The sequence below is a fragment of the Hemicordylus capensis genome, chromosome 5, assembly GCF_027244095.1.
Source record: "Hemicordylus capensis ecotype Gifberg chromosome 5, rHemCap1.1.pri, whole genome shotgun sequence".
Classification (NCBI taxonomy): Eukaryota; Metazoa; Chordata; class Lepidosauria; order Squamata; family Cordylidae; genus Hemicordylus; species Hemicordylus capensis.
The window spans coordinates 228,703,460-228,731,353 of record NC_069661.1 but is presented as its reverse complement, the minus strand read 5'-3'; the positions used below and the strand labels follow the sequence as shown (position 1 = coordinate 228,731,353).

General features: G+C 44.3%; 1 protein-coding gene across 1 annotated transcript; it reads right to left on the bottom strand.

The window, feature by feature from the left end:
• Positions 1 to 59: 59 nt before the first annotated feature.
• On the bottom strand, positions 60 to 27,894 carry SVOPL (SVOP like). The gene is made up of 11 exons (XM_053256250.1): positions 27,778 to 27,894; positions 27,465 to 27,589; positions 25,861 to 25,924; positions 23,675 to 23,800; positions 22,531 to 22,659; positions 16,679 to 16,752; positions 12,739 to 12,938; positions 11,686 to 11,797; positions 9,905 to 9,986; positions 8,008 to 8,097; positions 60 to 254 (listed from the first exon to the last, which is right to left on the bottom strand). Exons 1-11 carry the CDS (start codon positions 27,847 to 27,849, stop codon positions 60 to 62), a joined length of 1,269 nt encoding a protein of 422 aa, XP_053112225.1. The 5' UTR covers positions 27,850 to 27,894.

The window sequence follows — 27,894 nt, the reverse complement described above, 5'->3', positions numbered from 1 at the left end:
TTGAAATGCTTTTGAGTCAGAATGTTACGAGCTCCAGTACGTGTTTTGCACTTTCCTATTTAATAGCTGTAAAATGGGATAAAGGGCAGAGGAAGGTGTACTTGATGTACTTGTTTCTGATGTAGTAATACTTTACCAACCTGAAGTGCTCTTCCTTTAGTCTCTATGGGGAGAGTAAAAGCAGAAATGGCACACCCGACACAAACTGAAGCAAAAAGGCAAAGTGCTCCCAGGAAAGAAGCATTCATGAGTACCTAAAATAAACAATGTATTGGTGCAGTATTACAAAGCAGTTTTGACAAGTGAAAACCTCAGTCATGGAAACCCATTCTAGTTTCCTCAAAGTTAATCACATTGGCCACAGACATACTTCAACTGCTGACTGCAAATAATTTAATCATGCCTCTAGAGTTTGGTCATTGTGCTGTTGTAGAATTGACTTGCCTCTACACCAAATCAATGACAGACTATAAACACGAAGGAGAAGTGGGGAAAGGAAAGTTCACCATCTTTCTGGCCAGCTTCTTACAGTAAAAGCAATGAGAAATACCAGGTGCTGGACATTGTGTGCAAGCTTCTTTATTGATGTAACAATGTGCCCAACGTATTTCAGTTTTAAGCTTTCTTCAGGGACATTTCTAAAATACAGTAGGACCTCATTAATCGTGGGCCCACTTGCAGTTTCGCGCATCCTCAGTTGTGTAATTAACACCCAATCTCCACCTACATGGGGGGGAAGGAGGGGGGCTAAACCTGCATGTCTCTGGATCGGGGATGGTTGGACATGACCTCCAAGGTCATTTCTGGCCACCATTTTGAGCACCTGAGCCATTTTGTGGCTCGTTTCCCAAAATGATGCGGCAAAACCACAATTTTTGGCTGATGTTAGGTGCTGTTTCCACTCATGGGCATGGTAGGGGCACTTTGGGGGTCATTTGGAGGTGATTGAGATGAATGGGGGGGACAGAGAGGGAACTGTGATTTTTGGCCGATTTGGGGCAGTTTGGAACCTAAACCACCATTCACATTCCCATAGCCCAATACTCCAGTATCTGCAGATTAGCTATCTCCCTCCACCCCAGATGGAACTCCCACGAATAATGGGGTTCTCCTGTATACAAATATAAATCCACTTAGTTAAAACATTTAACAAAACTTTGCATAAAAATACAATAATAATGTACTTACAGCCAGAAATCTTGTAAGAGATCTCTATTCAAAAAGGACTGCTCCAGTCTCTGCACCAAACTTATGTGAAAGGGAATGAATATATAGCCTTCTGACAAAAAACACAGTTGTAGCTAATGGCTCTGTTGAAAATGATAATTCCATTTAAAAGCACTGTTGCCAGCCAGCCAGAGAGTACCCCTCCACCCAAATGTCTCAATCGCACTGGATAATGATCCTAGTACCCACTTTACTTGGCCTAGTCAAAGGAACTTGACTTTTGGCTCAAAGCAGCATGCCTTCAAGTCTAAGCTATCAAAACAGACTGAAACCAGGACACGCCTGCACCTCTCTAATGAGGTATGCCAGGCTATTCAGACCCTACTTCAAAGGCAACTCACTGACGGGAGGAATCTCCCCATCTAAAAGAGATAACAGTGAAGCACTCTTGGGAGTAATGCAGATAAAGTGGCATGTTTCCCAAATTCATTCTGAATTAACAAATTATCTGGCAAGGACTCAGTGGAGAGACTCATAAAAACTATAGATGTGTAATCTTTCCTCACCTGGTCTTAAGATAGTTGGCCAAGCACAGCCCTATTCACCACATACATCACATTTACATAGCTTCCTCCTGCCTTTGTTGGGCAAGCTACCCTCAGAGTGATTAAGTTCAATAGTTTTATTAGTCTTTCATGAAACCTGCCACCCTCTGGATAAGCAGAATGGCTTGGAAACTGCCTCGGGGCATGTTTCAAGTTATACCTACCTCTAGCCAAAGCACATGGCCTCCAAATCTGTTTGAATCACTATCCTATGGAATCTCATACACACGAATTGTAGCCCTTCGCTCCTCTTTTTCAGTTTCTTGCCTGTACCCCAAGAGGAAGTCTTCCTGCCAACTTGCAATGAAAACATCAACTTACCTGGGAAGGAGAAGTAAACTAATCTCTTGCCCTAAGTCTCCTCACCGCTTCTCTCCCTTCTCTGCCTCCCTCCGCACTTCCCAAGAATTTTTCATGGCAAGCCTTAAGCCAGGCTCTGGTCTAAGGACCTTAGCCAACCTGATTTACTCTTAATTAGGAATTTAGCAAAACTCTTTCCAGTAAGACTCTGTTAGAATGTAAGACAAGATTGATTGCATTGCCTAACCAAACTTCTGCCTTCTCTACCCCAACTCACCCTTAATAAAGCCTTTGAACTGTATTCTTGTCTGATTGTTTTTCCAAAATGCCAAAACTTGCTCAAATTGGTACTGGAACTTAACTGCTCACTTGTCCCCTTAGCTAAGCAGGGTCTGCCCTGGTTGCATTTGAATGGGAGACCTGATGTGTGAGCACTGTAAGATATTCCCCTCAGGGAATGGAGCCATTCTGGGAAGAGCAGAAGGTTTCAAGTTCCCTCCCTGGGCTGAGAGAGATTCCTGCCTGCAACCTTGGAGAAGCCGCTGCCAGTCTGTGAAGACAATACTGAGCTAGATAGACCAATGGTCTGACTCAGTATATGGCAGTAGGGATGTGCGTACCGGTTCGGAGGTTCGGATCGAACCGAACCACCCCCGGTTCGGTTCGAATCCGAACCGAACTGCGGTGGTTCGTTTCGAACCGGTTCGGACCGGTTTGGATCTGTTTGGAAAGCTGAAAATTGGTCAGATGGTAGCTGGCACCCAGGGGTACCTGTCACCCAAACCCCAAAGCAATCGGACATTCGTATGATTTTTTATGAATTTTTGAAAAATATATTTATTTTTTTCTCATAGGATATAATGGGACCCGAACCAGGCCATTATTTCTTATTGTGGAGCACTCATGGGTGCCAACAACCATGCAAACCCTGAAGCAATCATACACCCCTATGATTTTTTATGAATATTTGAAATATTTTTAATTATTTTTCTCATTGAGTATAATGGGACCCCAACCAGTCCATATACCCTGTTGTGGAGGACTTAGGAGCACAAAAGCAAGGTGGGTGGTAGACAGGCATGGGTGCCTACCACCCAAAAAATCTCAAGGCAATTGGACACTCCTCTGATTATTGGTGAATTGTTAAGTATTTTTGAATTCCTCATAGAGAATAATTAGGATTGCAGCAAATGTATAGCTTCACGTCGGGGGGAAAGGGGTGTCGTAGAGTGCAGTGTGGTGGGTGGTAGTTCCTAGGGTGGGCAAGGAATCTATCAGAATTATTTGAAAGGAATTGGGCAAAGAGGTGATTTTTAAGTGATTTTTGAAGTTTATGCGTCTTTAAGGTTTTTCCTCATAATAAGTTATAATGGAGCTTTCAGCAGCCCTATAAGTGCACATGGGGGTGCTGGGGTGGCCCAGAGCAAGTGGTGGTGTAGTGCACATAGGGTGCCAACCACGCCCATGGGTTTCTAACCCATGGGGTACAGAGATCTCTGGTAGGGGCACCCCCATGGGTACAGGGTTCTCTTGTTTCTGAGGTATTGAGTAGGGGTGTGCAATTCGGGATTTCGGGTGATTCGGCTCGGACCCGAACCGAATCACCCCTGTTCTGTTTTGTGCCCGAATCTGGGTCACCCGAATCACCCTTGATTTGGTTCGGATTCGGATTAAACTTCTGAGGTGTGAACTCTCATTCTATCATAGCAAATGAGCTATTTTTCAATTAAACAACTCTCATGACCCCACTTTCACTTTTTCACACTTTCCTTTACTATGAATAATATGAGGAAGTAATCAATTTAGCACACTTCACCTTATGAAGACAAACCTCATACAAATAAATTCACCATAATTCACCCCTCTGCCCAATCACTCTTAAATTGGGGATGGGTGGTAGCCTCCACCCATTAGGCACTATCTACCAGCCCAGCCCACTCCTTTGGGGCAGATCCACTTTCTGCCCCCAATCTGCCCCAAAGACACCCAAACTTCAAAAATTCTCAAAAAATCAGCCCTCTGCCCAATCCCCCTGAAATGGGGGTGGTAGCCTCCACCCATGAGGCACTACCACCCCACCCCACTATTTTGGGGCAGATCCACTTTCTGCCCCCAAACTGCCCCAAAGTCACTAAAACTTCAAAAATTCTCAAAAAATCAGCCCTTTGTCCAAACCCCCTGAAATTGGGGTGGTAGCCTCCACCCATTAGGAACTACCACCCCACCCCACTATTCTGCCCCAGGCCCCACTTTCTGCCCCAATCTGCCCCAAAGACATGAAATTTTCAGAAATTTACCAAAAATCAGCCCTTGGCCCAATCCCCCTGAAATTGGGGTGGTAGCCTGCACCCATTAGGCACTACCACCCCACCCCACTCCTTTTGCCCAGATCCCATGCTATGCCCCCGAACTGCCCCAAAGTCACTAAAACTTTAAAAATTCACCAAAAATCAACCGTGAACTGAATCACCCGAATTTTTCGTGCCCGAAATTCGGGTGATTCGGCTCGTGCCCGAAAAATATCGGGGGACATTGGGGGTGATTCGGTTCGGCCCCGAATCACCCGAAATTGTTCATTTTGGGCACAGATCGTTCTGTGCCCGAAATTTTTTGCACATCCCTAGTATTGAGTGTGGATTCTATGATAGCAAATGAGATTTTCAATGAGACACCATCAATCCACTCTAATATGCTATCATAGAATCCACACTCTGCCTCCTGCTTCTTCTCTGTGTGTGTGCTTAGTGTGCTGCTCCACTGCTGGCAGGCAGCAGCAGCAGTGGCCTTTTTGTTAGATCAGAGAGTTGGTGTGTTGTCTCTCTGAGTGTCATCTTGCTTGGGTAGGTGGTAGGTACTAGGTGTTAAGTGTTAGGGCGCCCAGAGAGAGGGGCAAAAAGGCTGGGGTGGCAATTGATGGGTGCCCCTAGCATTGTTGGTGGATCTCTTGAAAAGAAGAGAAAAAATCCCATTGGCTAGATTGGGGTTTTTTTGGGGGCAGCCCCGGACCCGCCTCTGTGGGGTGGCAGCACCCCCAAAGTGGGTCTGGGGCCATGGCAAAAATGGCCTCAGTCCCTCCTGGCAATCCCCGGAGAGATAGGAGTGATGGTTTTTTTATTAGGATTTCCTAAGGCATTAAATGAATAACTGTCTCTCTATGTGGCTTTTTATCACCTTTCACCCAGTGACACACATTCTATTCTTTCCAATTAGATATTATTTAATGCCTTAGAAAATCTTAATAAAAAAACCCATCACTCCTATCTCTCCGGGGATTGCTGGGAAGGACTGAGGCCATTTTTGCCATGGCCCCGGACCCACTTTGGTCGTGATGCTGCCCCACAGAGCCGGGTCTGGGGCAGCCCCAAACCCCCATTCTAGTCAATGGGATTTTTTTTTCAAAAATTCACCAATAATACTAGGAGCAACCAATTGCCTTGGGATTGTTGGGGTGGAGGACACCCATTGGTGGCTACCACCCACCCCAGCTTTTTGCCCCTAAGTGCTCCACATAGGGAGTTATGGGCAAAAATTGAAAATTTTTTTTAAAATTGTAAAAAATCAGAGGAAGGTCCAATCGACTTGAAATTTGGGTGGCAGGTAGAACACAAGGTCCCCTTTCAAACCAGCTATATTTTGAGATCCGAACCGGTTCGGTTCAGATCCGAACCGGTTCGGATCCGAACCGAACCAGGGGGTGGTTCGGCAAAACCAAAACCGAACCACCCTGGTCCGGTTCGGACCCGGTTCGGATCCGAACCGAACCGGGAGAACCGGTTTTATGCACATCCCTATATGGCAGCTTCCTATGTTCCCCAATTCAAGCCAAAAGTGTAGTTGAGGTGTCTAGCCAGCACCTCGAGGCAGTTCTGGTAACAGCACAGCTATTGTTTTTTGCTCTGCTAAGGGTTCAGAGATAATTTCCTTAGCTTTAGGCGGATGAATCACTAAAATGATGATATTTAAAATAAAGGAAGAAATTCCAGCTCTTCATTCAATCCCTGTGGGATCAGGGTCTTTAGCTCCAAGATCTACCACATATCTTTTCTTAATAGGATTTTGTCATTGTTTTGATTAATCTTCTCTACTGCTCAAAATACTATATAAGCTGCTGGATGATTATTTTCCACAAAATGGCTCATCATTGGAGCGCCTGTTTTCTTATGTTTAATTATGCAGTTGGTCCGGTCTGGAGGTTTTGCCTACATATAATTTTTTGCATGGACATGAAATTATATTTTAAAAAACAACCTTTATAGTGACATTTATACAAGTAGTGAATGGTTTTAATATTGTTTGTTACTTGATTGATCTCCAAAGCTGTTCATTTTGCAAGGGTATCAACTGTATACACAGTGGTACAGTAGCCCCTAGTTGGGGTTGTCCTTTGAGATTTTACTAAGTGGATTTGTATTTGTATATTTTAGAAATGCCTCTTCAGAAAGCTTAAAGCTCTTTTTAAAGTTGTTGTACACCACCCAGAGCCTTTGGATGGGGTAGTTTATAAATGTAATTACTTAATAAAGAAAGAAAGAAAGAAAGAAAGAAAGAAAGAAAGCTGAAATGTGTTGGGCACATTATTGTTACATTAGTAAAGACGCTTGCACACAATTTCCAGCATCTTAAGACTTGGTATTTCTCATTGCTTTTGCATTGGATGTTGCCTGGTTTTTGTTTGTTCGTTGCTGTTTCTCAGCTTCTTACAGTAGCCAACTTTTCTTGAGATGTGAATTCAAATCCATTGAGCATAATCCAGCAAAAAGATAATCATTTTTATTTATTTCAGTGCAAGAGTTAACATGCATTTCTGTTCATGTTCTGTTCATGTTCATTTGACCTAAAAGTGATTAATTTTGGCTGGATCATCTGTTAGTTCTTGTTCTGAACTGGGGGAAAGTAAGGTAGCTAGCTAGTTCCCTAGAAGTTTGATGTACATGCCTAAGACTGCAATATTTCTTCCAGATCTGCTCTTGCCTTATTCTCTGTGAGCAACCATCAGGGGCATAGCTATAACTGAGCAGATGGGTTCAAAGAACCAGGGACCCCCAGCTCCTGAGGGCCCTCCAGCTCCACCCCTCACTATTTGCTTCTTTATCTCCCTCACTCCAAGGGGGCCACCGGGGAGAGGGGCAAACACAGGCCCCCTCTCCCATAGCTACTCCCCTGGCAACCATGTTGTTCTTCATCGTACTTATTGAAGAACTTGCTTTCAAAAGTTGTTACCAACTTTCTATTAAGCTTAGAAACTGATGCACTGTTTCTACAATTTTCCTCACAATTTTCTTTTTGATTTACATATATGTTCTGCAGGCCTGTCTTTCTTCAGTCTTTATTATCCATATCACACTTCTCTAAACTTTGTCCACCTTATCCTCTGCAGCCAAAATTGGATTCTAAGGTCCACATTCTCCACAGGGTAGTGTGGGCGGTTCAGCACCTTCCGTATCCCTGTGTGCATGTCTAAAAAAACACCACCCACAGTGTTGCACTCTGATTTAAGATTGCACAATTGCAGCTGCGCAATGCGCTGTCCATTACTTCCAATGGCATCACATCACACAACTATGATTGCACAATTTTAAATCAGAGCAGGATAGCCCTGTTCCATGAGTGGTGTGCTGGACACGTGCAAGAACATGCCTGTGTTACTCCGCCATGTGCTTTGTCGGAGAATGTGGGCTATCATTCCAGATACGTTCCCACTGTGCTTATATTATTACTGCTCTGGCTTGGGGCTTCTATAAGAAGACAGGACAGTTTGCCATAGCCTTATCTTAAGCTTTATCCTTTCCCCATACTTTGTGGTGGGGGGAGGGAAATAGTAACCTTGATTTTACAGAAATCCTGGACAGAAAATATTGCACAATCAGTACAATGTATTTGAAGATACTTGCCTGTGGTCTGTTCTAACTGGCATTCTTAAAACAAACACCCTTACCTGTGCTATAAAAGGTGCCACCATAGCACCAATCCGACACAGTGAGCCACTGGTCCCCAGACCCACAGCTCTCATGGTAGTTGGGTAAACCTATAAAGCAATAATATATCATTCAGTATCCGTAGGGTCTGTCTTATAGAAGAGGATAGGCCAAAGCAAAGAAGAAGAGCTGGGCATTTAGAGCTCCCATTCAGAGGCAGACCAAAGCTCAGGGCCAGACAGACAAGGGGCTAGGGCCAGCCTGCCTGCTAGGAGTACTAAACAGCTGCCTAGGCTGCCAAGTGGGGAGGGCAGCTGTTGGCCTGGGTCATGTGCACGCACCGTTGGAGCTAGCCGGCCGGCTGGGTGATGAGTGACTGCGGGAGGGTGCGTCTATCATTGGAGCCAGTCAGGAGCGACATATTGTGGGGGTGTCACCTTATGTGGCGCAGCGGGGAAATGCTTGACTAACAAGCAGAAGGTTGCCAGTTCAAATCCCCATTGGTACTATATCGGGCAGCAGCGATATAGGAAGACGCTGAAAGGCATCATCTCATACTGCGCGGGAGGAGGCAATGGTAAACCCCTCCTGTATTCTACCAAAGACAACCACAGGGCCCTGTGGCCACCAGGAGTCGAAATTGACTTGATGGCACATTACTTTTACCCAGGGCTTAGGCTTCCCCATCTTCTGAGTGATGTCTGACAACAAATAGCATACCAGGCCCAAAACATTCTGTTGGCAGTTAGCAAAGGATTACTTGGCAGGACCCAGACTGAGTTATGACTAAGGTTCGTTGAAATAAATGGGGCAAGTTTGTAATAACTTAAGTCCCATTAATTTCAGTGGCTGGCATGAGGAAAATGACCCAAAGTAGTCCGCTTGAAATTAGAAGGACAAAGTAGGCAGTGCCTAACTCATCCTATTTCCTACTTCAGTGGAACTACTTTGAATAATTTTCCTCATGGCAGCCAATGGATTGAATCATGACTAGCTTAGAATCATTCCGACTGCTGAAAATTTGGTTCATGGTTAAAAGATTGGGCACAATCTTCAACCTAGTCCCATTGATTCTAATTGAGAGTTAATTTTGCTAAACTTTACAGATGTTTAACCTTTTCTGAACTGTGCCCATTAACTTTAGTCCAGCTAACTGTGAATAAATTATTAATGAAATCCTCTAAGCTCTGATTTAGCAAAATACTAGCTTTGAAGTACCAAAAATACTGAATTTTCAGTATTTTATTCCTTGAAATCTCTTGGTTTTTTGAACACTGAACTAAAAGTACAAATAGAAAAATATTCAATTTCAATATTTAAATTCTGATTTCAAATTTAATTTCAATGAAATTCAACATCAGCTGCAACTATTTGCTTCTGGACTTCAGGTTATTCATGAAGACAAGCAGTCAATCCCTGAAAATAGACGATTTAATTTATGAATAGCTATCCAATGTAGAATTTTTATGCCACCGTGTGAAGAACATGGCAACACTGAGCAGGATTCTTTGATAAGATGTTTCTCTGCTCTACTTCAGATTTTATGAACTAGTCAATCATTCAGGTTTTTTAAAGTCTGCAAGAGAAGGCCAATACTTCATGCTCGTTGGTAAAATATGTGCAGTTATGCTGCTGGTGAACAAAGCACTATCTTCCACAACTCCTATGTGGGACTGTTCATTTAACTGCAATGGTCTTCTCTTATTGGAAGAGGAAGCATCACCATCTGGTCCAGCTCAACCTCTCAATCCCACCGAAGTCCAGGAGTTGGTGTAGCAAAGTTGCTAATACCATTTAGCTGTTCGTGGTATCTACTCAGCTGAACCCCAGCTGATTTTTCATTTATTAGGAAAAGATAAGACACTGCAGATAATGTGCTCCTCTTCTCTGCAACTGATGTGTTCTAAAAGTTCTTACCTCTGCTGTGTAAATGTAGATGGTATTGAAATTTGCAGAGACCAAGGCACGCAGCATGAAGAGAAAACCAATGAGGCCAGTTCTAGGTAGAAAAGGGAATAGGGAAGAGCATGAAAATCCAAGTAGCATCCTGCTCCTGATTAAGGTACTTGATGGCAACCACACAGAGGTGCTCTTACCCCTGGACTTCAGGGTCAAAGTCCAGGGCCTCCACACCAACTGGGGACCTCCAAATCCTCCTTAGTCTATCCTGGGTGGCACTGGCCCACCACTGCGTTGGGCAGCTGAGCGTGACCTCTTCTTTAAAGACAGAGGGGGGAGTGGGGAAAGAAATATGTGGGATGGGAATATGTTAAGAAGCATGTTGAAATGTCAGTATGTTAATAAATCAGTTTTTAAAATGCTGAAAAAATACTTCATGGAATTAATGTGTATCACAACCATAAACATACCGATTTTCATGGTATAGGCGATTTATCTATTTATAATTTAGAGCCCATCCAGACATAATTATGAGCTGCTTCTGTATATTTGTATACACAATACATCAAAATGACACACAATCTGCAGATTTCAGCAGTGGCACTTGCATATACACACAGGCTTTAAAAAAAAATTTATTCAAATTATTCATTTTTTCATAGCAAGGAAATTGATTGCTAGGTTATGTAACCAGTCAAATTTTCAAACAGGATTAAGGAGTCTGCTTTGGAAGGTAGAGTTTGTTTAGACTGGCATCCTCAAGCATCTGCAGGTGGCAAAAGCTCCCTTTGTTTTCAGGGTTGCACACTGGACTAAACTGGTTTCGAAATGTATATTGTTTGTCTACCTAATTTTCTTTCTACGCACGAGTTGTCCTGCTGGGGCAGCCCACAGCTTCATCTAGCCTAGCCCTCTATCTCTGAGAGCAGCTATACCTGTTACAGATTTCTGGGTAAGAAATCCATAGGAACTTTATTATTATTATTATTATTATTATTATTATTATTATTATTATTATTATTATTATTATTTCTATACCGCCCTTCCAAAAATGGCTCAGGGCGGTTTACACAGAGAAATAATAAATAAATAAGATGGCTCCCTGTCCCCAAAGAGTTCACATTCTAAAAAGAAACACAAGATAGACACCAGCAACAGTCACTGGAGGTACTGTGCTGGGGGTGGATAGGACCAGTTACTCTCCCCCTGCTAAATAAAGAGAATCACCACGGTAAGAGGTGCCTCTTTGCCCAGTTAGCAGGGGACCCATAGAAGCTGCCCTACTGCATCAGACCATTAGTCCATCTAGCTCAGTATTGACTGGCAGGAGCTCTTCCAAGTTACAGCCCGGAGTCTTTCCCAGCCCTACCTGGAGATGCCAGGGATTGAAACCTGGACCTTCTGCATGCTGTTCCACTAAGCTGTGACCCCATATCTCATAGCACTCTCAGGCAGTCACCCTCCAAATGCAAACCAAGGCAGTCCTTGCTTAGCAAAGGTGGCAATTCATATTCAGTACCACAAGATCAGCTCTCCCCACCCAGTGAGAAATTTGCATTGTAACACCTGGCTGGCCATGACTTCCCCTGCTAACTTGGCAAAGAGGCACCTTTTAATGTGGTGATTCTCTTTATTGAGCAGGGGGAGAGTAACTGGCCCTATCCACCCCCAGCACAGTACCTCCAGTGACTGTTGCTGGTGTCTATCTGATGTTTCTTTTTAGATTGTGAGCCCTACTCACATGTCATACACACATGACTATTTTCATCTGAATAAGCTCCCACCTGAGAGAGAATTACCTTGAAGTGCATATATTGAGCAGAAGGAAGAACAGTGCGGTGCATCCCATGGTTATTGTCAAGCTCAGTCGCCTCCCCAAGAAATTGATGCCTAGGATGTTTAAAGGGTTTACTGGAAAACAATGGAGGAGGGAGGAACGTTAGGGTGCAACGTTAGACATGAGATGATATAGCTGCAGCATATGCCCAGTGCCTTAGGAGAAGGGCTGTCAACAGCTACTGGTTTTGCTATTTCTTTATCAATACTTGGAAGACTAAGTGTGGTGGGGGCAGGGGGGATGCTGTTCAGACATATATGCCAACTGGTACTGATGTGGTTGAAAGGAAGGAAGAGTGGTAAAGCACCACAGGTACGTTTTCTAGCATACAGATCGTGAAAGAAAATTATGACAAAATCCAGGGGTGTTGCTAGGTACTTAAAAGTCCCAGGGTCTGAGCCCACAGACCCCCCTTTTGTTAATTAAACAAAAACTTCCGCCCAGAGACGAAAGTTTGGGGCGGTGTATAAATTTGATAAACAAACAAACAAAATCAATCATGCCCCACCGAATAATTATGTATGTTTTTTTAAGTCTTTAATACAATAATACAGCACCTATGAATGTGGAAGGAGCAGAGACCCAGGTGAGGCGAGGAGCTCTCTCCCCTGCTCTGTGCCTCCATTGCTGCACTTCCTTCCTGGAAGAGGTCATGGCTGGTGAGATTTGGAGGTGGCTGATGACATTCGGGGCTTTGAGCAATTCACTGGGGGCCCGTGCCCCTTGGACCACCCCTGCTAATGACACCCATGTAGGATGACCACCGCAATGACAATGTGAGCCTCCTCTTTCCCCATGGGCCACCTCCTGACACCCTTGGCAGCAATTGTGACTGTGTCAGGTGTCGCTTTCAGCCATTTCCTTCACTCATGCTTTCCACATCATGGGCAATGTTGCAGCTGAAAGCCACAAACTCTTGATCCCCTGCATGCATGAGTACACGAGTCCAGTCCCTCTCTGCCCTTCAGAGATGCATCCACATCCCATATTAAATCAATATAGAAAGAAAAATTACATGCAATCTCTCCCATTGTGCTGATGATCATGACTTGGTAATCCGATGGGGCAAACAAGTGACAGAGACAAGGGCTCCGGAACTCCTGCGAATTATCGCCAAAATCTTCCTCTCCTCCTCCTGTTGCACAGACCAGATCCTTCTCCAGTAATTCTGCACTGGCCAGGATGATGCCATAATAAGCAAAAGATATCCCAAGCCTGTGAAGGGGGGGGGAGAGAGAGGGGGGGGAGCACGTTTTGGAAATGAACGAATCTTGATGGTTTTGGTGTGCAAGCCTAGACACTCATTAAAGTCCCCAAATTTCAGCTTTAAAGCAAACCAACGAACAACATCATAACAACGTTCCAGCCCGTTAACAGCATCTGAAGCTTTACAACTATGAGCAGTTCTCAGTCTTACAATCATCTTAAGTCGAATTAGCTTAACTTGAAACCTATTTTCCATAGGAAACCATGTTAGAATGGGGCCCCCGTGTTATAATGTTACAATGGGGGCTCCCCCCTCCATTGTTTCCTGATCCAAGGCTGAATCCCCTTTCCCCCACGGCTGCTGCCACAGCTGATGGTGTATCAGTCACAGACGTGCAGACCTGAACAGATAACTTGATGGTGGAGAATCAGAAGTTGCTCACCATTGCCGCCCACTCCTTCCCGGTCCCTTCATGACTTTCTCATTTTTCTGTGGAAGGGAGGGAGGCAGCTGGGGAGCTCACCTCCACCTCCTGCTCCTCCTGGGCAACAGTTAGACAGGGAGGGAAGGAGAAGGGAGGAAGCGGGACGTGGGCTGTGAATGGGCTGAGCTCTCACCCCTCTCAGCTGCACAGCAGCTGAGTCTAGAGGAGGAGGAGGAGGAGGAGGAGCTGAAGCAGCAGCAATGGCATCTGGGGGTACATCTTGGATTGGTAAGTCAGCCAATCCCTCTGCAGCCTCTGATGCAGCAGCTCCGGCTGCCAGGACAGCAGAGGCATTGCTAGGTACTTAAAAGAACCAGGCCCCAGGCCCACAGCCCCATTTTTGATAATTAACCTCAATCATAGCTTCCAAAGAATAATTAATTAATTTTTTAAAAGTCTGTAATAAAGGTTTATAAATTGCCTAAAGATGCACATTTCAGGCAGTATATCAATATGATAGATACATTAATTAATTAAATTAAATCATATTATAATATAATATAGCGCCTATGAAGGTGGAAACAGCAGAGAGTTAGGTGAGGCTAAGTCTCTCCCGTACTCTCTGCAGGTGCCTCTACTGCTGCACTTCCTTCCTGGATGAGGTCGTGGAGGAGGGAGGTGACTGATGAGATTCAGGGCCATGAGCAATTCACTGGGGGCTCATGCCCCATGGGCCACTCCCCTAATGTATTATTCATTCAACATATTTTTATACTGCCCCATATAAAATCTCTGGGTGGTTTACAATTAAAATCCAACAATTAAAACCTTAAATCATATTTAAAAAATTAAAATAACCATCAATACAACTTTGAAACATTATAAAAGAAGAGCCTGGTAAAATAGGTGCATTTTCAAACATTGCTTAAAAACAGCCAGAGATGGGGAGGTTCTTATTTCACTTGGGAGCATGTTTCCGAGCCCTGGGGCAACTCTAGAAAAGATCTGGTTTTGGGATGCCACCAAATGGTAACCTCATTCATTCATTCATTCATTCATTCGATTTCTATACCGCCCTTCCCAAAATGGCTCAGGGCGGTTTACACAGAGAAATAATAAATAAATAAGATGGATCCCTGTCCCCAAAAGGCTCACAATCGAAAAAGAAACATGCTAAACACCAGCAACAGTCACTCAACCAGATTTTCCCCAATGATCTCAAGCAGTAGCGGGGTTCATGAAGATGAAGGCGCTCTCGTAATGACACCCCTGTAGGATGGCCACTTCATTGACATTGTGAGCCTGAGCCACCATTGTCACTTCCTTTTCCCCTGGTACAGGGGTTCCCAACAGGGGGTACTAGTATCCCTTGGAGCAGTGTTTCTCAATCACTGGTCCACGAAGCGTTGGGTACTAGTTCGTGAGGCATCACTAATAAACATCACCCGCCCCCCAAAAAACCAATTTTGGGCCGGTGGGAGCCACTGGGAGCTCTCCGAAGCTCATTTCCAGGCAGCCCTTGCTGCTGGATAATGTTCATTTCACTTCCTTGAAATGAACTTGATCCAGCAGTGAGGGCTGCCTGGAAATGAGCTCCGGGGAGCTGCCCAAAATTGTTTTTTTCAGGTGCCTGGAGGTGGGGTTGGGGGCGAGGGGGGGGCGACCCTCTTACTAACTGCCGGTCCAGGAAACTGTGCATGAATAATGCACCGGTCCATAACTCCAAAAACGTTGAGAAGCACTGCTTTGGTGTATTTGAGGGGCTCCCAGGGCCCTCCTCCCTCCAGAGCCCTTCCCACGCTGCAGCCACACTATTTCTGTGAAATAGTGAAACAGATTGCCAAGAAATTTAGGACCAACAAAAGGTTGGTCCCTATGGAATTCTCTGCCACAAGATGTGGTGCTAGCCACCAACCTGGATGGCTTTAAGAAGGGCTTAGATAAATTCATGGAGGAATAGTCCATGAATGGATACTAGTTTGAGGGCTCTAGGCCACCTCCAGCCTCAGAGGCAAGATGCCGCTCAGTACCAGTTGCAGGGGAGCTACAGCAGAAGAGAGGGCACGCCCTCACAGCTCTTGCCTGTGGACTTCCCAGAGGCATCTGGTGGGCCACTGTGTGAAACATGATGCTGGACATGGTAGGCCGTGGGCCCGTTCCAGCAGGGCATTCTTATGTCCTTATGTGTATACCAATTTGTATCTTTTTCCCTTTGGTCATCCTTGACTTTTCATCCTGTACATATTCCCATCTTTCAGGGCCCCCCCCCCCCGGCACATCCCAAAACATGTGTGAACAAGGAACAGAGGAGGCAATAGGTCATCGGGTGCTGCATTGCTTCTCCCCCACCTCCAAAATACCTTGCAGTGGTTTTTTAAATTATTATTTTAAAAAAATATTCTCCAAAAATCAGAGTGACCCATAGCTTTGGAAAAAAAATAACAGAGTCCTTCCAATGTGGAATTCATGTGTGCCAGATTTCATAATGGAGATGTCCATCCATTCCAGAAATATAAAAGAGGGGCAAATGGGGCATCCTGTTACCCCTTTTGATGAAGGCAAAGGGAAGATTCCTCCACATGCTGGTGGAAGAATGGTCCAAGTAGGGTCTTCAGTTTCAGAAGTGTTTGTATAGTATCTGGCTTAAAACAAGCCAGATTTCACCATTTTTAGCCTTTTTTTAAAAAATCAAAAATTTACCAAAAATCAGGAGATGAACTAATTATTTTCAAATTCTTTACAGGAGGCCCTGACCATCTTCCCCACATGTGTGGCAAGTTTCAAAGTTGTAGGACCAACCAGTGATTTTTAGTTCCCCCTCCCACTCAATTTCCCCTATGGGGAAAAATCCTATTCCATTTTGCTAATTTAGATTTTGTTAATCCAAAATGAATTTCAATATTTTGGAATTAATTCTGAATTTACTGATCCAATTTTGGGGGGAGAAGGGAAATCAGATTCGGATTTTACTGACTTTTGCTCATTTTAGGCAATTTTAGATAAAATCTGAATTTTCAAATCCACATTTGCACAGATCTGCTGTGTTCACCGTTTAGACACATGTTTTCCCTTAAGTTAGAAGAGTGAAAAAAAGGTTTTAACTAGAATGTCAGTAGCCTTTATTCTGCTAGGACCTTTGATGAGGGCAGAGGGAGACTGGAGAGTTCAATTACCATAACCAATTTTCTCCCATTCTAATGGACTAATTTGTGAATAATAGTTTTGCTCCTTAAGATGCATCTGAAGCTGCTCCCTTGGCAAGTTCCATTGATTTCAGTAAGCTTATACACTGTCATCTGAGCGAAGCAAATCAAATATATTTACCAAATAATCCATATCTGCAAAGACGTTCGTAAGTATTTAGGATCCAGTAGGTCTTTTAATCTACCTCTTTTTTCCTGAAAATAATTTAAAGGCACAGTTAAAAATCAATTAGGCATGTATGGCTGAAAACCTAAAGACTCTGGCTGACATTCTGTGCAATGTTCCATTTGTGTTTTAATGAAATGTGTGTGCAGATGTGCATAAGCAAAAACGGCACAAACACAATTGTATGATAGATGGCCATTAAGGCTGTCCATGATGCAACTGTGTTTGTACAATGTTTGCTTGTTGCCCAAGAGTGTTCTGCACAATTGCATGTCAGTTTAATTAATATGCAAACAGAACATTGCACAATATGTCTGCCTTTGATTTTATAGTCTCAAACTTGGAAGCAGTTTAAGAATAACAACCTGTACCATCTAGTGCAGGGATTCTCAACCTTTGGTCCTCAGATGTTGCTGCACTACAACTCCCATCACTCCTGGACACAAAAACTTACTGCAAAAAATACAGTAGGAACATATGAAGCTGCCATATACTGAGTCAGACCATTGGTTTATCCAGCTCAGTATTGTCTACACAGACTGGCAGCGATTTCTCCAAGGTTGCAGGCAGGAATCTCTCTCGACCTTATCTTGGAGAAGCCAGAGAGGGAACTTAGAACCTTCTGCTCTTCCCAGAGTGGCTCCATCCCCTAAGGGGAATATCTTACAGTACTCACACATCAAGTTTCCCATTCATAAGCAACATCCTCAGTAAAATTACTCCTCAGTAAAATTACTAATTGCTGGTTTTACCTGAGTACTTTGACTTTCCCATATTTAAAGTAGCCACACACACACACACACACACACACACACACACACACACACACCAAGAATACCTATACATATATCTCTTTGCAGCAAAGAAATAGTGTTTAAGAGCTGTATTCTGACATCTGGGGACCCAAGGTTGAGAACCCCAGAGGCAGTGCAATGAAAATGTCCAGAGGATGGGTCTATCAGTGGTTATTAGCAATGATAGCAAAATGGAACCCCCATGTACCAAGGCAGCATACCTATGAATACCAGATGCTGAGTGAACATAGGGCCGGCAGAATGTGGCAAATGAAGACCGCATGGCAGGGAAGGGGCCAACATTGGGAGGGCGCCTGCTGCTCCCATCCCCACTGCGCCTTTCCGCCGTCCTCGCCATTCGCTCAGCTTCCTCATTTCCCTGTTGGCCATGGCTCATGCCCTGCTGCTGGCTTCTCCGGGTGCACTCGCTCACTCTCTCCTCAGTCCCTCCCTCCCACAACAGGCCCCTGGCTCTCAGCTGATTGATCAGTAGGTGCCTCACATGTGTGCAAGTCAGTCCTGTGTTGTCCTTGAAGCAACTCATCACAGCAAATTCTTAGGAGGCACTCTGTGCTTCAGAGAGAGAACCACAGACAGGCGGCGGCGGCGGCGGGAGGGAGGGAGGGAGGGGAGAGCAATACATGGGGACGGAGTGATGCATACAGCAAAATGCATTTTTCCTGGGTGGACAGCGCATTTTCTGCCCCAAGCAGAAAAGATATCTGGATCCTCCAGTCTGCTTCTGAGGACAGGGAGAGAAGCTGGGCAAAGGGAACGGATCAGTCTCTTTCACTTTGTGGCTGTTAATTCCCCGATGAAAGGGCTCGCAAGGGCTGCACCCCCACCTCCTCTGCAACCCAGCATCCAGGGATAGGGAGGCCCAGGAGGGAGGTCAGCAGGCCTGACTTTTGCAGAGCGCAGGAGGCTGATGCTGGGAGTTGGGCATTTGAGTCGAGGGGCAAGGAAGAAGCTCCTGACCTGGCCGGACAATGACACACACATGCTCACACAGACACTCCACTCTTGCTGGTCCAGCTTGTACATTTGCAGCAGGGGGCGATGGGGCTTGTAGTCCAGCAACATCTGGGGACCCAGGTCTGAGAAGCCCTGCCATATGTTATAACCCCTGCTAACTGGGCAAAGAGGCACCTTTTAAAGTGGTGATTCTCTTTATTTAGCAGGGGGAGAGTAGCTGGCCCTATTCAACCCCTGCACAGTACCTCCAGTGACTGTTGCTGGTGCCTATCTTGTGTTTCTTTTTAGACTGTGAGCCCTTTGGGGACAGGGATCCATTTTGTTTATCATATTTATTTGTTATTTCTCTGTGTGAACCGCCCTGAGCCATTTTTGGAAGGGCGGTATAGTTATCAATAAAATAAAATAAAATAAAATAAAATAAATAAGTTAATGGCTCAAGAACTGCTTTCTGCCCTAGAAGCCACTTCCAATCAGCTTAAGTTTCATTGTTGGGAGAGTGGATAATTCCCCCCACCCCATTCTTGCTGTATTGCTCCTACACTTGTAAATCTCTATTCTGCTTTCCCTTCATTGTCTTTTAGTTTGAAAAATAGAAATGGATCTTTAGCCTTTCCTCATTGGGAAGGTGCTACAGCTGCTGGATCTTTTGAAATGCTGTGTCAAACTAGATTCCCAAAACTAGATTCTGGGAAGAGTATCTGCCTGCTTGTATGCAGGAAGGCTTCCAAGTTCCCTCCCTGGCATCTCCGAGATGGGGCTGAGAGAGATTCCTGCCTGCAGCCTTGGAGAAGCTGCTGCCAGTCTGTGTAGATAATACTGAGCTAGATGGACCTATGGTCTGACTCAGTATGGCAACTTCCTATGTTCCTATGTTCAGTATAGTCCAAGGAAACTGCTTTCTTTTTATTATACATAAACATGAAGTGAAAGAAAGTAAAAATCTGATTTTATAAATATAATAGAATTGTAATATACATTTCTTTCCTTTTATGTCTCTGGAGTGTGTATGTGTTGGTGCATGCACACGTTTGATTATCTATAGTGGCACATAATAATGCACATGTGCACACATTGCCTTGGGGTGGTAGCCTCCACCCATTAGCCACTACCACCCCACCCCACTATTCTGCCCCAGGCCCCACTTTCTGCCCCAATCTGCCCCAATCTGCCCCAAAGACATGAAAACTTCAGAAATTTCCCAAAAATCAGCCCTTTGCCCAATCCCCCTGAAATTGGGGTGGTAGACTCCATCCATTGGGCACTACCACCCCACCCCAAAATTTTGCCCCTGGGCCCCTTTTTACCCCTCCGAATTGATTCGGATTCAGATTCAGATTAAATCCAAATCCGAACCGAATCAAGGGTGATTCAGGTGGCCCATATTCGGGCACAAAACAGAACAGGGGTGATTTGGTTCGGGTCCCGAACCGAATCACCGAATACCCAAATTGCACCCCTAGATTGCACCCTAGAACAAAGCATGCATTCAGTGTTGTGAGCAGAGGAAAAGGCCATGCTCAGCACCATGGCATCTGATAACACATGTTGTTCATCTGGCCAACACAGTGAAGAAGTGGGGGAGAGATAAGCAGTGGCAGCACCTCTTGGTTTTCTGCGATATCTAATTAGAGCAGGACTGGCCAACCTGTTGTTGGACTACAACTCCCATCACATCCAGTCACAATTTATTGCAGCTGGGCATGATGGGGGTGATGGGAATTGTAGTTTAACAACAGCTGCAGAGTCTCAGCTTGGCCACCTCTGAGTTAGAACCTACTTTCCATTTATTTTAATTGGCAGATTCAGCATGTTTCCTTTCCTGCAACTGAAACAAGTGTCATGTTTGTGCCCTAAGGGGTGTGTGTGTGTGTACATACATAGCTTGATAATGCCTAGGGGTGTCTCCTTTGGGGGCAGGCAAGGTCAACTTGGCTCTTGATCACAATCATGTCAACTGTCTATGGGTCTTTATATTGCATCGCATCTATCTATCTATCTATCTATCTATCTATCTATCTATCACAGATATCCTCAAAGCAGATGACAGAATTATATGCAATATCATAAAATGAATAAAAGACAACATAACGTCACCAGCATAAAACTGGTATATCTAGCAGGTCTGTACAAATTTGGATTTGAAAATTTGAATTTTATCCAAAATTGCCCAAAATCATTACAATCCAAATCAGATTTTTTTAAAAAAGCAGATCACTAAATTCAGAATTAATCCTGAAAGACTGAAATTCATTTCAGAAATATTTCAGAATTAGCAAAACAGAATAGGATTTCCCTCCATAGAGGTGAATGGGAAAATAGGAGAAAAATAACTAAAAATCACTGGTTGGTCCTATAGCCTTGGAATTTGCCATAAATATAGGGAAGGTAGTCAGGGAATTTGTCCCTTTTCCTGTTTTTAATGTCTGTGGAGAATTTGAAAATAACTGGCCAATCCCCCTGAATTTTGGTGAATTTTGAATTTTTTGTTTTTTAAAAATGGCCCTTTGTCTTCATGAAAAGGGATAACAGCATAACCCCTTTGCCCCCCCCCTTATATCTCCTGAATGGATGGCCATAAAGTTATGAAATCTGGTACACATGAAGTCCACATTGGCAGGACATTGGGGGAAATTTGGGTGGGGGGTATTAAAAATGGGAAAAGGGATAAAACTGGCTTCTTTCAAGCCAGAACTTTAAAAAGGTTCTGGATATGAAGCCCTCCCTAGGACCATCATTCCACCCCCATGTGGAGGAAAAAGGACATTCCTTTGATTTTAAATTAATTTTTGTCTTCCCCATTGCTGAAGCACATAGTCAGTAAAAGTTAAAGTACTTTGAGTGTTTTTGTTTTTGTGGTTAGAAAGAACTTCTCACTTTCCATTCTAACCATTAAGGGATTAAAAAGTGTTAAATCCTTTTAATTCCTTTTAAAAGGTCCGCCTGTTCCTACAATGGAGAAAGAACAAATCAATATAAAATCAAAGAAATGTCCTTTCCCCTCCACTTGGGGTGGAATTATGGTCCAGGGGGGGCTTCATATCCAAAACCTTTTGTAAAATTCTGGCTTGAAACAAGCCAGATTGCACTATATTTAGCCATTTCAAAAGAAAATTTTCAAAAATTCACCAAAAACCAGAGGAATGATCCATAGCTCTGGGGGGTGGAAATTACCAGTGGAATTCATGTGTGCCAGATTGGAGATGCCTATCCATTCCAGAAATATAAAGGGGGGAGGGGCATGATGTTACCCCTTTCGATGAAGGCAAAGAGAGGATTCTCTACATGCTGATGGAAAGATGGTCCAAGGAGGGTCTTCAGTTTCAGAGGTTTTTGTAAAGTTCTGACTTTAAACAAGCCAGATTTCACCTTTTTTGGTCATTAAAAAAAATAAAAAAATTAAAATTCAACAAAAACCAAAGGGTTGGCCAATTCTCTTTACATCCAGTACAGGGTACCCTGACCCCCTTCCCCATATGTGTGGCAGGTATCAAGGCTCTAGGAGCCAGTTATTTTTGGTGTTTTCTTTATTTCCCCATTTATGGGGGGGAATCCTAATTTAAGTTGGAATTCCAATTCAAGTTCCAAATCTGATCTGATATCCAACATTGCCAGAGCCCATATAATCTGAATCCAGTATTGTCAAATTTGGATTGGGCCAAATCCAAACCCAAATCCAAATTTTCTGAATGCACACAGGACTAATATCTAGAGACATCAAAGGCAGCACATGTAATTTCGCACCAAAGACATGGCAGAAACAAATAAGCCTTTAACCCACTTAAAGGTACCACACATCTCCTTGTGGCAGGGTGGGGGAGTTCCAGAGCCTGGGAGCTGCCACTGAGAAGGTCCTGTCCTGCACACAAGCAGTCAAACCTCAGCTGGCATTGGTCTGAAGAACAGAACCTTCCCCTATGATCTTAATAAGTGGGCAGACTTGTGTGGAAGCAGGTGGCCCTTAAGGTATCTAGGGCCCAGAATGTTGTTTCATTCCAGAGTCATTGATCACTACATTGATAACAAACTGAATCTTACATCAACAGGTTCCACCAGCTTTCCTTCTGGGATAACAGAACGGTTCATCTTTGCAATCCATTGCAGTGTGGCAAGAGCAGCTTTGTCATTTCCACAAGACACATTATACCGAGCAGACTCGGGGATAAACTGTAAATACAAATGGGTTAGAAAGACTAACACTAGCTATATCACTAGTGGGTCTTACAGTCTTGCAAGCTCTTTCAAGATCCGTGTGATGGATCTTACAGTCTTACTGTAATAAAGACTGAACTTCCTTTAAGGTTATAGAACTGACCTCTCTATCCTGGCCAATACACACAGTGGCTTATATGATGCACAGTGGCTTATAATAAAGAGCTCCTTTCTCACCCTTGTGCTGTGGATACAAGGTGTGATTTGGACTCGAGCCACAGTAAATGGGGAAAGGGTTAGACCCCTCCCACGTATCTGGGCCACAGACCCCACCCCAAATGGGGTTGCTCACAGCTGCTTTTAGGAGAGTAATCTAAACTATCTGTGGGGAACATAAATCATGGCTCTCCAGCATAATGTCCACTTTAATCCTAAGAGCAGACCAATAAAACTTATGGCCTTGATCCAGCTAAACTTACCGTGATTGTCCCACTGAAATTGTTACTATTTTGGTCGATTGGCTGCAATTGACCTCAGTCACCATCTTGTGCAGCATCAGAGTTTACACACACAGACACACACATTGAGGTCATTCACACAATCAAAAACTTTGTTCTACCTGGGTTTGGGAGCTGTGTGCACTCCCAATGTTCAGTTGTGTGGAAGCAAGATAGGAGGAAAACCTGAGTAGAAGTGATTATACGGAAGCAAGGTAGGCGGAAAACCTGGGTAGCTTTTCTGCCTACCTTGCTTCCACACAACCGAAAATTGGGAGTATACACAGCTCCTAAACCCAGGTAGGAGACAATTTTTGATTGTGTGAATGACATCACAGTCTAAAGTAACTGTACTGTATATGTGTACTATTGACTCAATAAATGGCAGGAGAGAGGGCATGCCCTCAACTCCTGCTGTAGGCTTCCAGTGGCATCTGGTGGGCCAATGTGTGAAACAGGATGCTGGACTAGACGGGCCTTGAACCTGATCCAGCAGGGCTGTTCTTATGTTCTTAATCATAAGTCTTCCTAACCTTAAATGCTAAGATGAGAACAATGCCTGGAATAGAGGCAATTCTTATCAGCCACCGCCACCCGATCGTCGTGTTAACCACCGATGCCAATCCAATAATTAATAAGGAGCCTGCCAGCCAAAACACCTGTCAAATGGAAAGTCAGAGGTTAAAATGGAAGGTGATGAGGTTCTCTGCTTATTATTTGTTTCAGCAGCACTGGCTGTCCACCACCACATCAGCATTCATGCCATTCACCAGATTGCTGTTGCGGCATAAACTATTATTAAGAAGGGAGATTTAGCTATACACGCCGGCTTCCAATTCACAGGTTGTCAATATAGATTTTGTTAAAATAAGCAATACGTTCATCTGCTCAGCTCTTGGAGGCTGAATGTCAGCTGTCAGTCTTTCCCGGCGGGTAATGTATCCAATTACTGAAGAATAAATCTATTCCGTGCAGTCAGGCACACACATTCAATGCTGCAGGCAGTAACAACACGGAGATAAAGACATTTCATGGGCAGGAGTGCACACTTGTACAGTTCTAGAATATACTGGAAGTATTTTATTTTACTTCCACATTCCTCTCCTGCTCCATCCAGTTTGCTCAAGGTCCCTTGCATTCAATAAATAACACATAGTAAAAACCAACAACAAAACTGGAAACCACACATCTCAATTTCCTTACTCAGATCTGAAGAACTGCTTTAGGCACACAAGGCCTTAGAAATGCCATGTGAGATTTTGGGCTTATTTGTCTTTTTAAACAGCAGACCCCCGTTCCATAACACCAGATCCCCGGGTACTGCCCCCACAAGTGCCTATGCTGCATTAGTCTGGACCTCATGAGTGACTGTGCAACCCTCAGGGACTTACTTACTTACTTACTTATTTATTTAGTTATTTTTATACCGCCCAAAACTCACATCTCTGGATGGTTTACAACAAAAAATGACAACAGAAAAGTTAAAACTTTAGTTAAAGCAAATAAATAACAGAGAAATTAAAACACTGGTTAAAATTAATGACAGCAAAAAGTTAAAACATTACGACAATTAAAAACCTTTAAACAATATTTAAAACAATGTTAAAACTATTAAAATGGCATTTAATTAAAAGCCTGGGTGAACAGATGTGTCTTTAATTTTTTTCCCCCCTCTAGAAGCCAGAGATGGGGAGGCTCTTATTTCAGCAGGCAGCATGTTCCAAAGCTTTGGGGCAGCAGCAGAGAAAGCCCGTCCCCAAGTAGCCACCAGATGAGCTGGTGGCAACTGCAGATGAACTTCTGATGATGATCTCAATGGGAGATAGAGTTCGTGACAAAGAAGACATTCTCTTAAATACCCAGGGCCCAAGCTAGTTAGGGCTTTATAGATTATAACCGGCACCTTGTATTTTGCCCAGAAACTTATCGGCAGCTAGTGTAGCTCTTTCAATGCAGGAGTAACATAGTCTTTCTGAGATGACCAGGAGACCAACCTGGCTGCTGCATTCTGAACCAGCTGTAGTTTCCAGACTACAGACAAACCACCTGATGGAAGTTTTGGGCAGTATGAAAATATGTTAAATAAAAAATAAAATAAACACAAAGGCAGCACCCATAGAGCACATTGCAGTAATCCAGTCTAGAGGTTACCAGCAGATGTACCACTGTTCTGAGGTTGTTTATCTCAAGAAATGGAGGCAGCTGGTGTATCAGCCAAAGCTGATAGAAGGCATCTCTGGCCACTGCCTCAGCCTGGGACAACAGGGAGAGTTTTGTGTCCAGAGGCACCCCCAGACTGCGTACCTGTTCCTTCCAGGGAAAATGTGACCCCATCCAGAATATTCAGATGACAGAGAGAGTTTCCAGGGGAAGGGGAGGTACTTGAAATCCATCCCCAGCCAACCCCTCCTTACATGAACGCTGGTGCTACATTTCATTAGTCTGTAACTCGTGCATGGCACTGGCACATCTCATGGAGATGTGCCACTTCATTAGGATGTCAGCCCCAGTGTGTCTTTTCTAAATTTGATTTAAATTTGGTTCTCATGTTCAAAAATTGGCCCAACATAACAATTCTGGAACCAAGTATGACCACAAATGTGTCCACTGCCAAACAGACAATGCAACTGTAATCTGGTGAATAAAGACATATTAGACCTGGCAGTTATCTCCATTCTCTCTGAGGGTTTGCTTCGCAGCTACTAGACTCCTAACTTACCTGTGATAATGGCAACATATAGCCCCGGTATTTTGTAGGCAAAAATTCTGTTTTTATTATAAGTCTGGTGAGAGGGGAAAAAAGAAGGATGAAGTGAGAATGTTAAGGAAGATAAAGAATAATATTCCAGCTCATGAAGTAATTCATTCACATAGTGTGTCAATCATTCGCATGGATTGCTCCAATGTAGTGGTTAAACTGTCGGAATAGGACCAGAGCAGTGTACCCTGTAAAGGGATTCCCAGATGTTGTTGACTACAACTCCCAGCATCCCCAGCTGTAATGGCCTTTGGCTGGGGATTATGGGAGTTGTAATCAACATATGGGAATTCCTGTTACAGGGAACACTGGACCAGACCCACTATGATGCTTATTGGATGACGAATATAATTTCACATGGTTCTGTTGAGAATTAAATGGAGAGGAGGGCATCCTTGGCCACCCCTACCACAACCTGTCTTCCAGAATCAGCTACAGATCTAAGCCCTATTCAGACATTGGCTGACATGATGCGCAGTCAGAGGCGTAGCTATAATTGGGCAAACGGGTTCAAAGAACCCGAGCCATGCCCAATCAGGAGCCGCCATTAGCGGCCCTGACACTCCCCCTGCATCTGACGTCAGACGCGGGGGCGGGAGTTTAGCTCCTGAGCAGGGGCCGCGCGGCCCCTTCGAGAGCTAAACAAAGGCTGGCGCTGCGTTTGCAGCGCCAGCCAGGAGCAGCTCTTCCCTGCAAAGGCAGGGAAGAGTTGCTCCTGGCTGGTGCTGCAAATGCAGCGCCAGCCTAACTAGCTCCTGAAGGGGCTGCCCAGCCCCTTCATTAGCTAAGACTGGTGGTGTGTTCGCAACGCAGCCCAGAAGCGGCTCTTCCAGGGAAGAGCCGCTCCTGGGCCACGCTGTGAACGCAGCAGCAGCCTTCGTCTAACTGCCGAAGGGGCCGCACAGCCCCTTCAGCAGTTAAGCTGCTTCTCCCAAACGGAGCCTCAAGGCTCCGTTCGGGAGCCAGACCATGCCCCCCGTGTCTGACGTCTGGTGTCAGACGCAGGGGGTGGCTATCGGGGCGCCCGCCGTGGCCGCACACAGGCCGCCGGCAGGCTAGCTACGCCCCTGTGTGCAGTGTTACAGAGCTACTCCATACTCACAAGTCACAAATGGGAGAAACATCAGTAGTGTTGCTTGCACAACTATCCATTCTCTACAATAAGAGGACTGCATTTCAAATCCGCATCAGCCCTGATATGGTGTGCAGCTGCTCTGCATCACTGTGCATCATGTCAGTCATTATGTGCTTACATGTGTCTGTACACATCTACATGTTGTTGTGAATGACTGTATATGCATTAATCTTAAATGTGAATGTAGGTACAGTCTCCCTCAAATGCAGTGTACAGATAAGAAATGTACTATTGTACATGCACTGAACATGATGTCTGAATAACTATACATGCATACAGATCTGCATGCATCCACTGTACACAGATTGTATGTGTGCGGAACATAACATAAGGCTCTAGAAGCACCCTGAAGCTAACTGCGTGACTACGTTGTGCGTAGAGATACAATTGCTGACATTTTCATTGATAAGCTATTGGCATACAACATTACCCTTGCGCATGGCCTGACACACCACATCCCACCATGGTTCGGAGGAAGACAAACCAGATGTATGAAGGGGAAAATGATGTCAGCAAGGAGAAATATGCTCCCCAGATGAAAGATATAAATAAAACCTGGAAGGAGAGAGACCAAAAGAAAAACTGGTAAGATGTGTGAAACCATCAGGAGAAACATATCCTGCTAAATTTCTACATATCAAGCTGATGCTAAAGCCACAGGAGTAGGGCCAGTAGAATAAACGACAACTCTGCTGAGCACTGAAACAGAAACCCACTAGAATATCCCATATAATGTCACTTACCTTCCAGCGGCCATATCTATCAGCTAGAAGTCCAAAGATGACACTGGAAATCATATAGCCAAAAAACACCATCTGAGAGGGTTTGGAGAAGAACGTATCTTGGTAAACTGATGCGTA

Bases quoted from the DNA above. Each gene is read 5' to 3' on its own strand.
- SVOPL (XM_053256250.1), bottom strand. From the start codon at position 27,849: ATGGTGTTTTTTGGCTATATGATTTCCAGTGTCATCTTTGGACTTCTA. The intron at 25,925-27,464 runs GTAATGTTGTAT...CCCTCTCACCAG, and splicing joins GTGTCAGGCCATGCGCAAGG to ACTTATAATAAAAACAGAAT. The intron at 16,753-22,530 runs GTAAGATTCAGT...AATTATTTTCAG, and splicing joins AGCTGGTGGAACCTGTTGAT to GAAAAAAGAGGTAGATTAAA.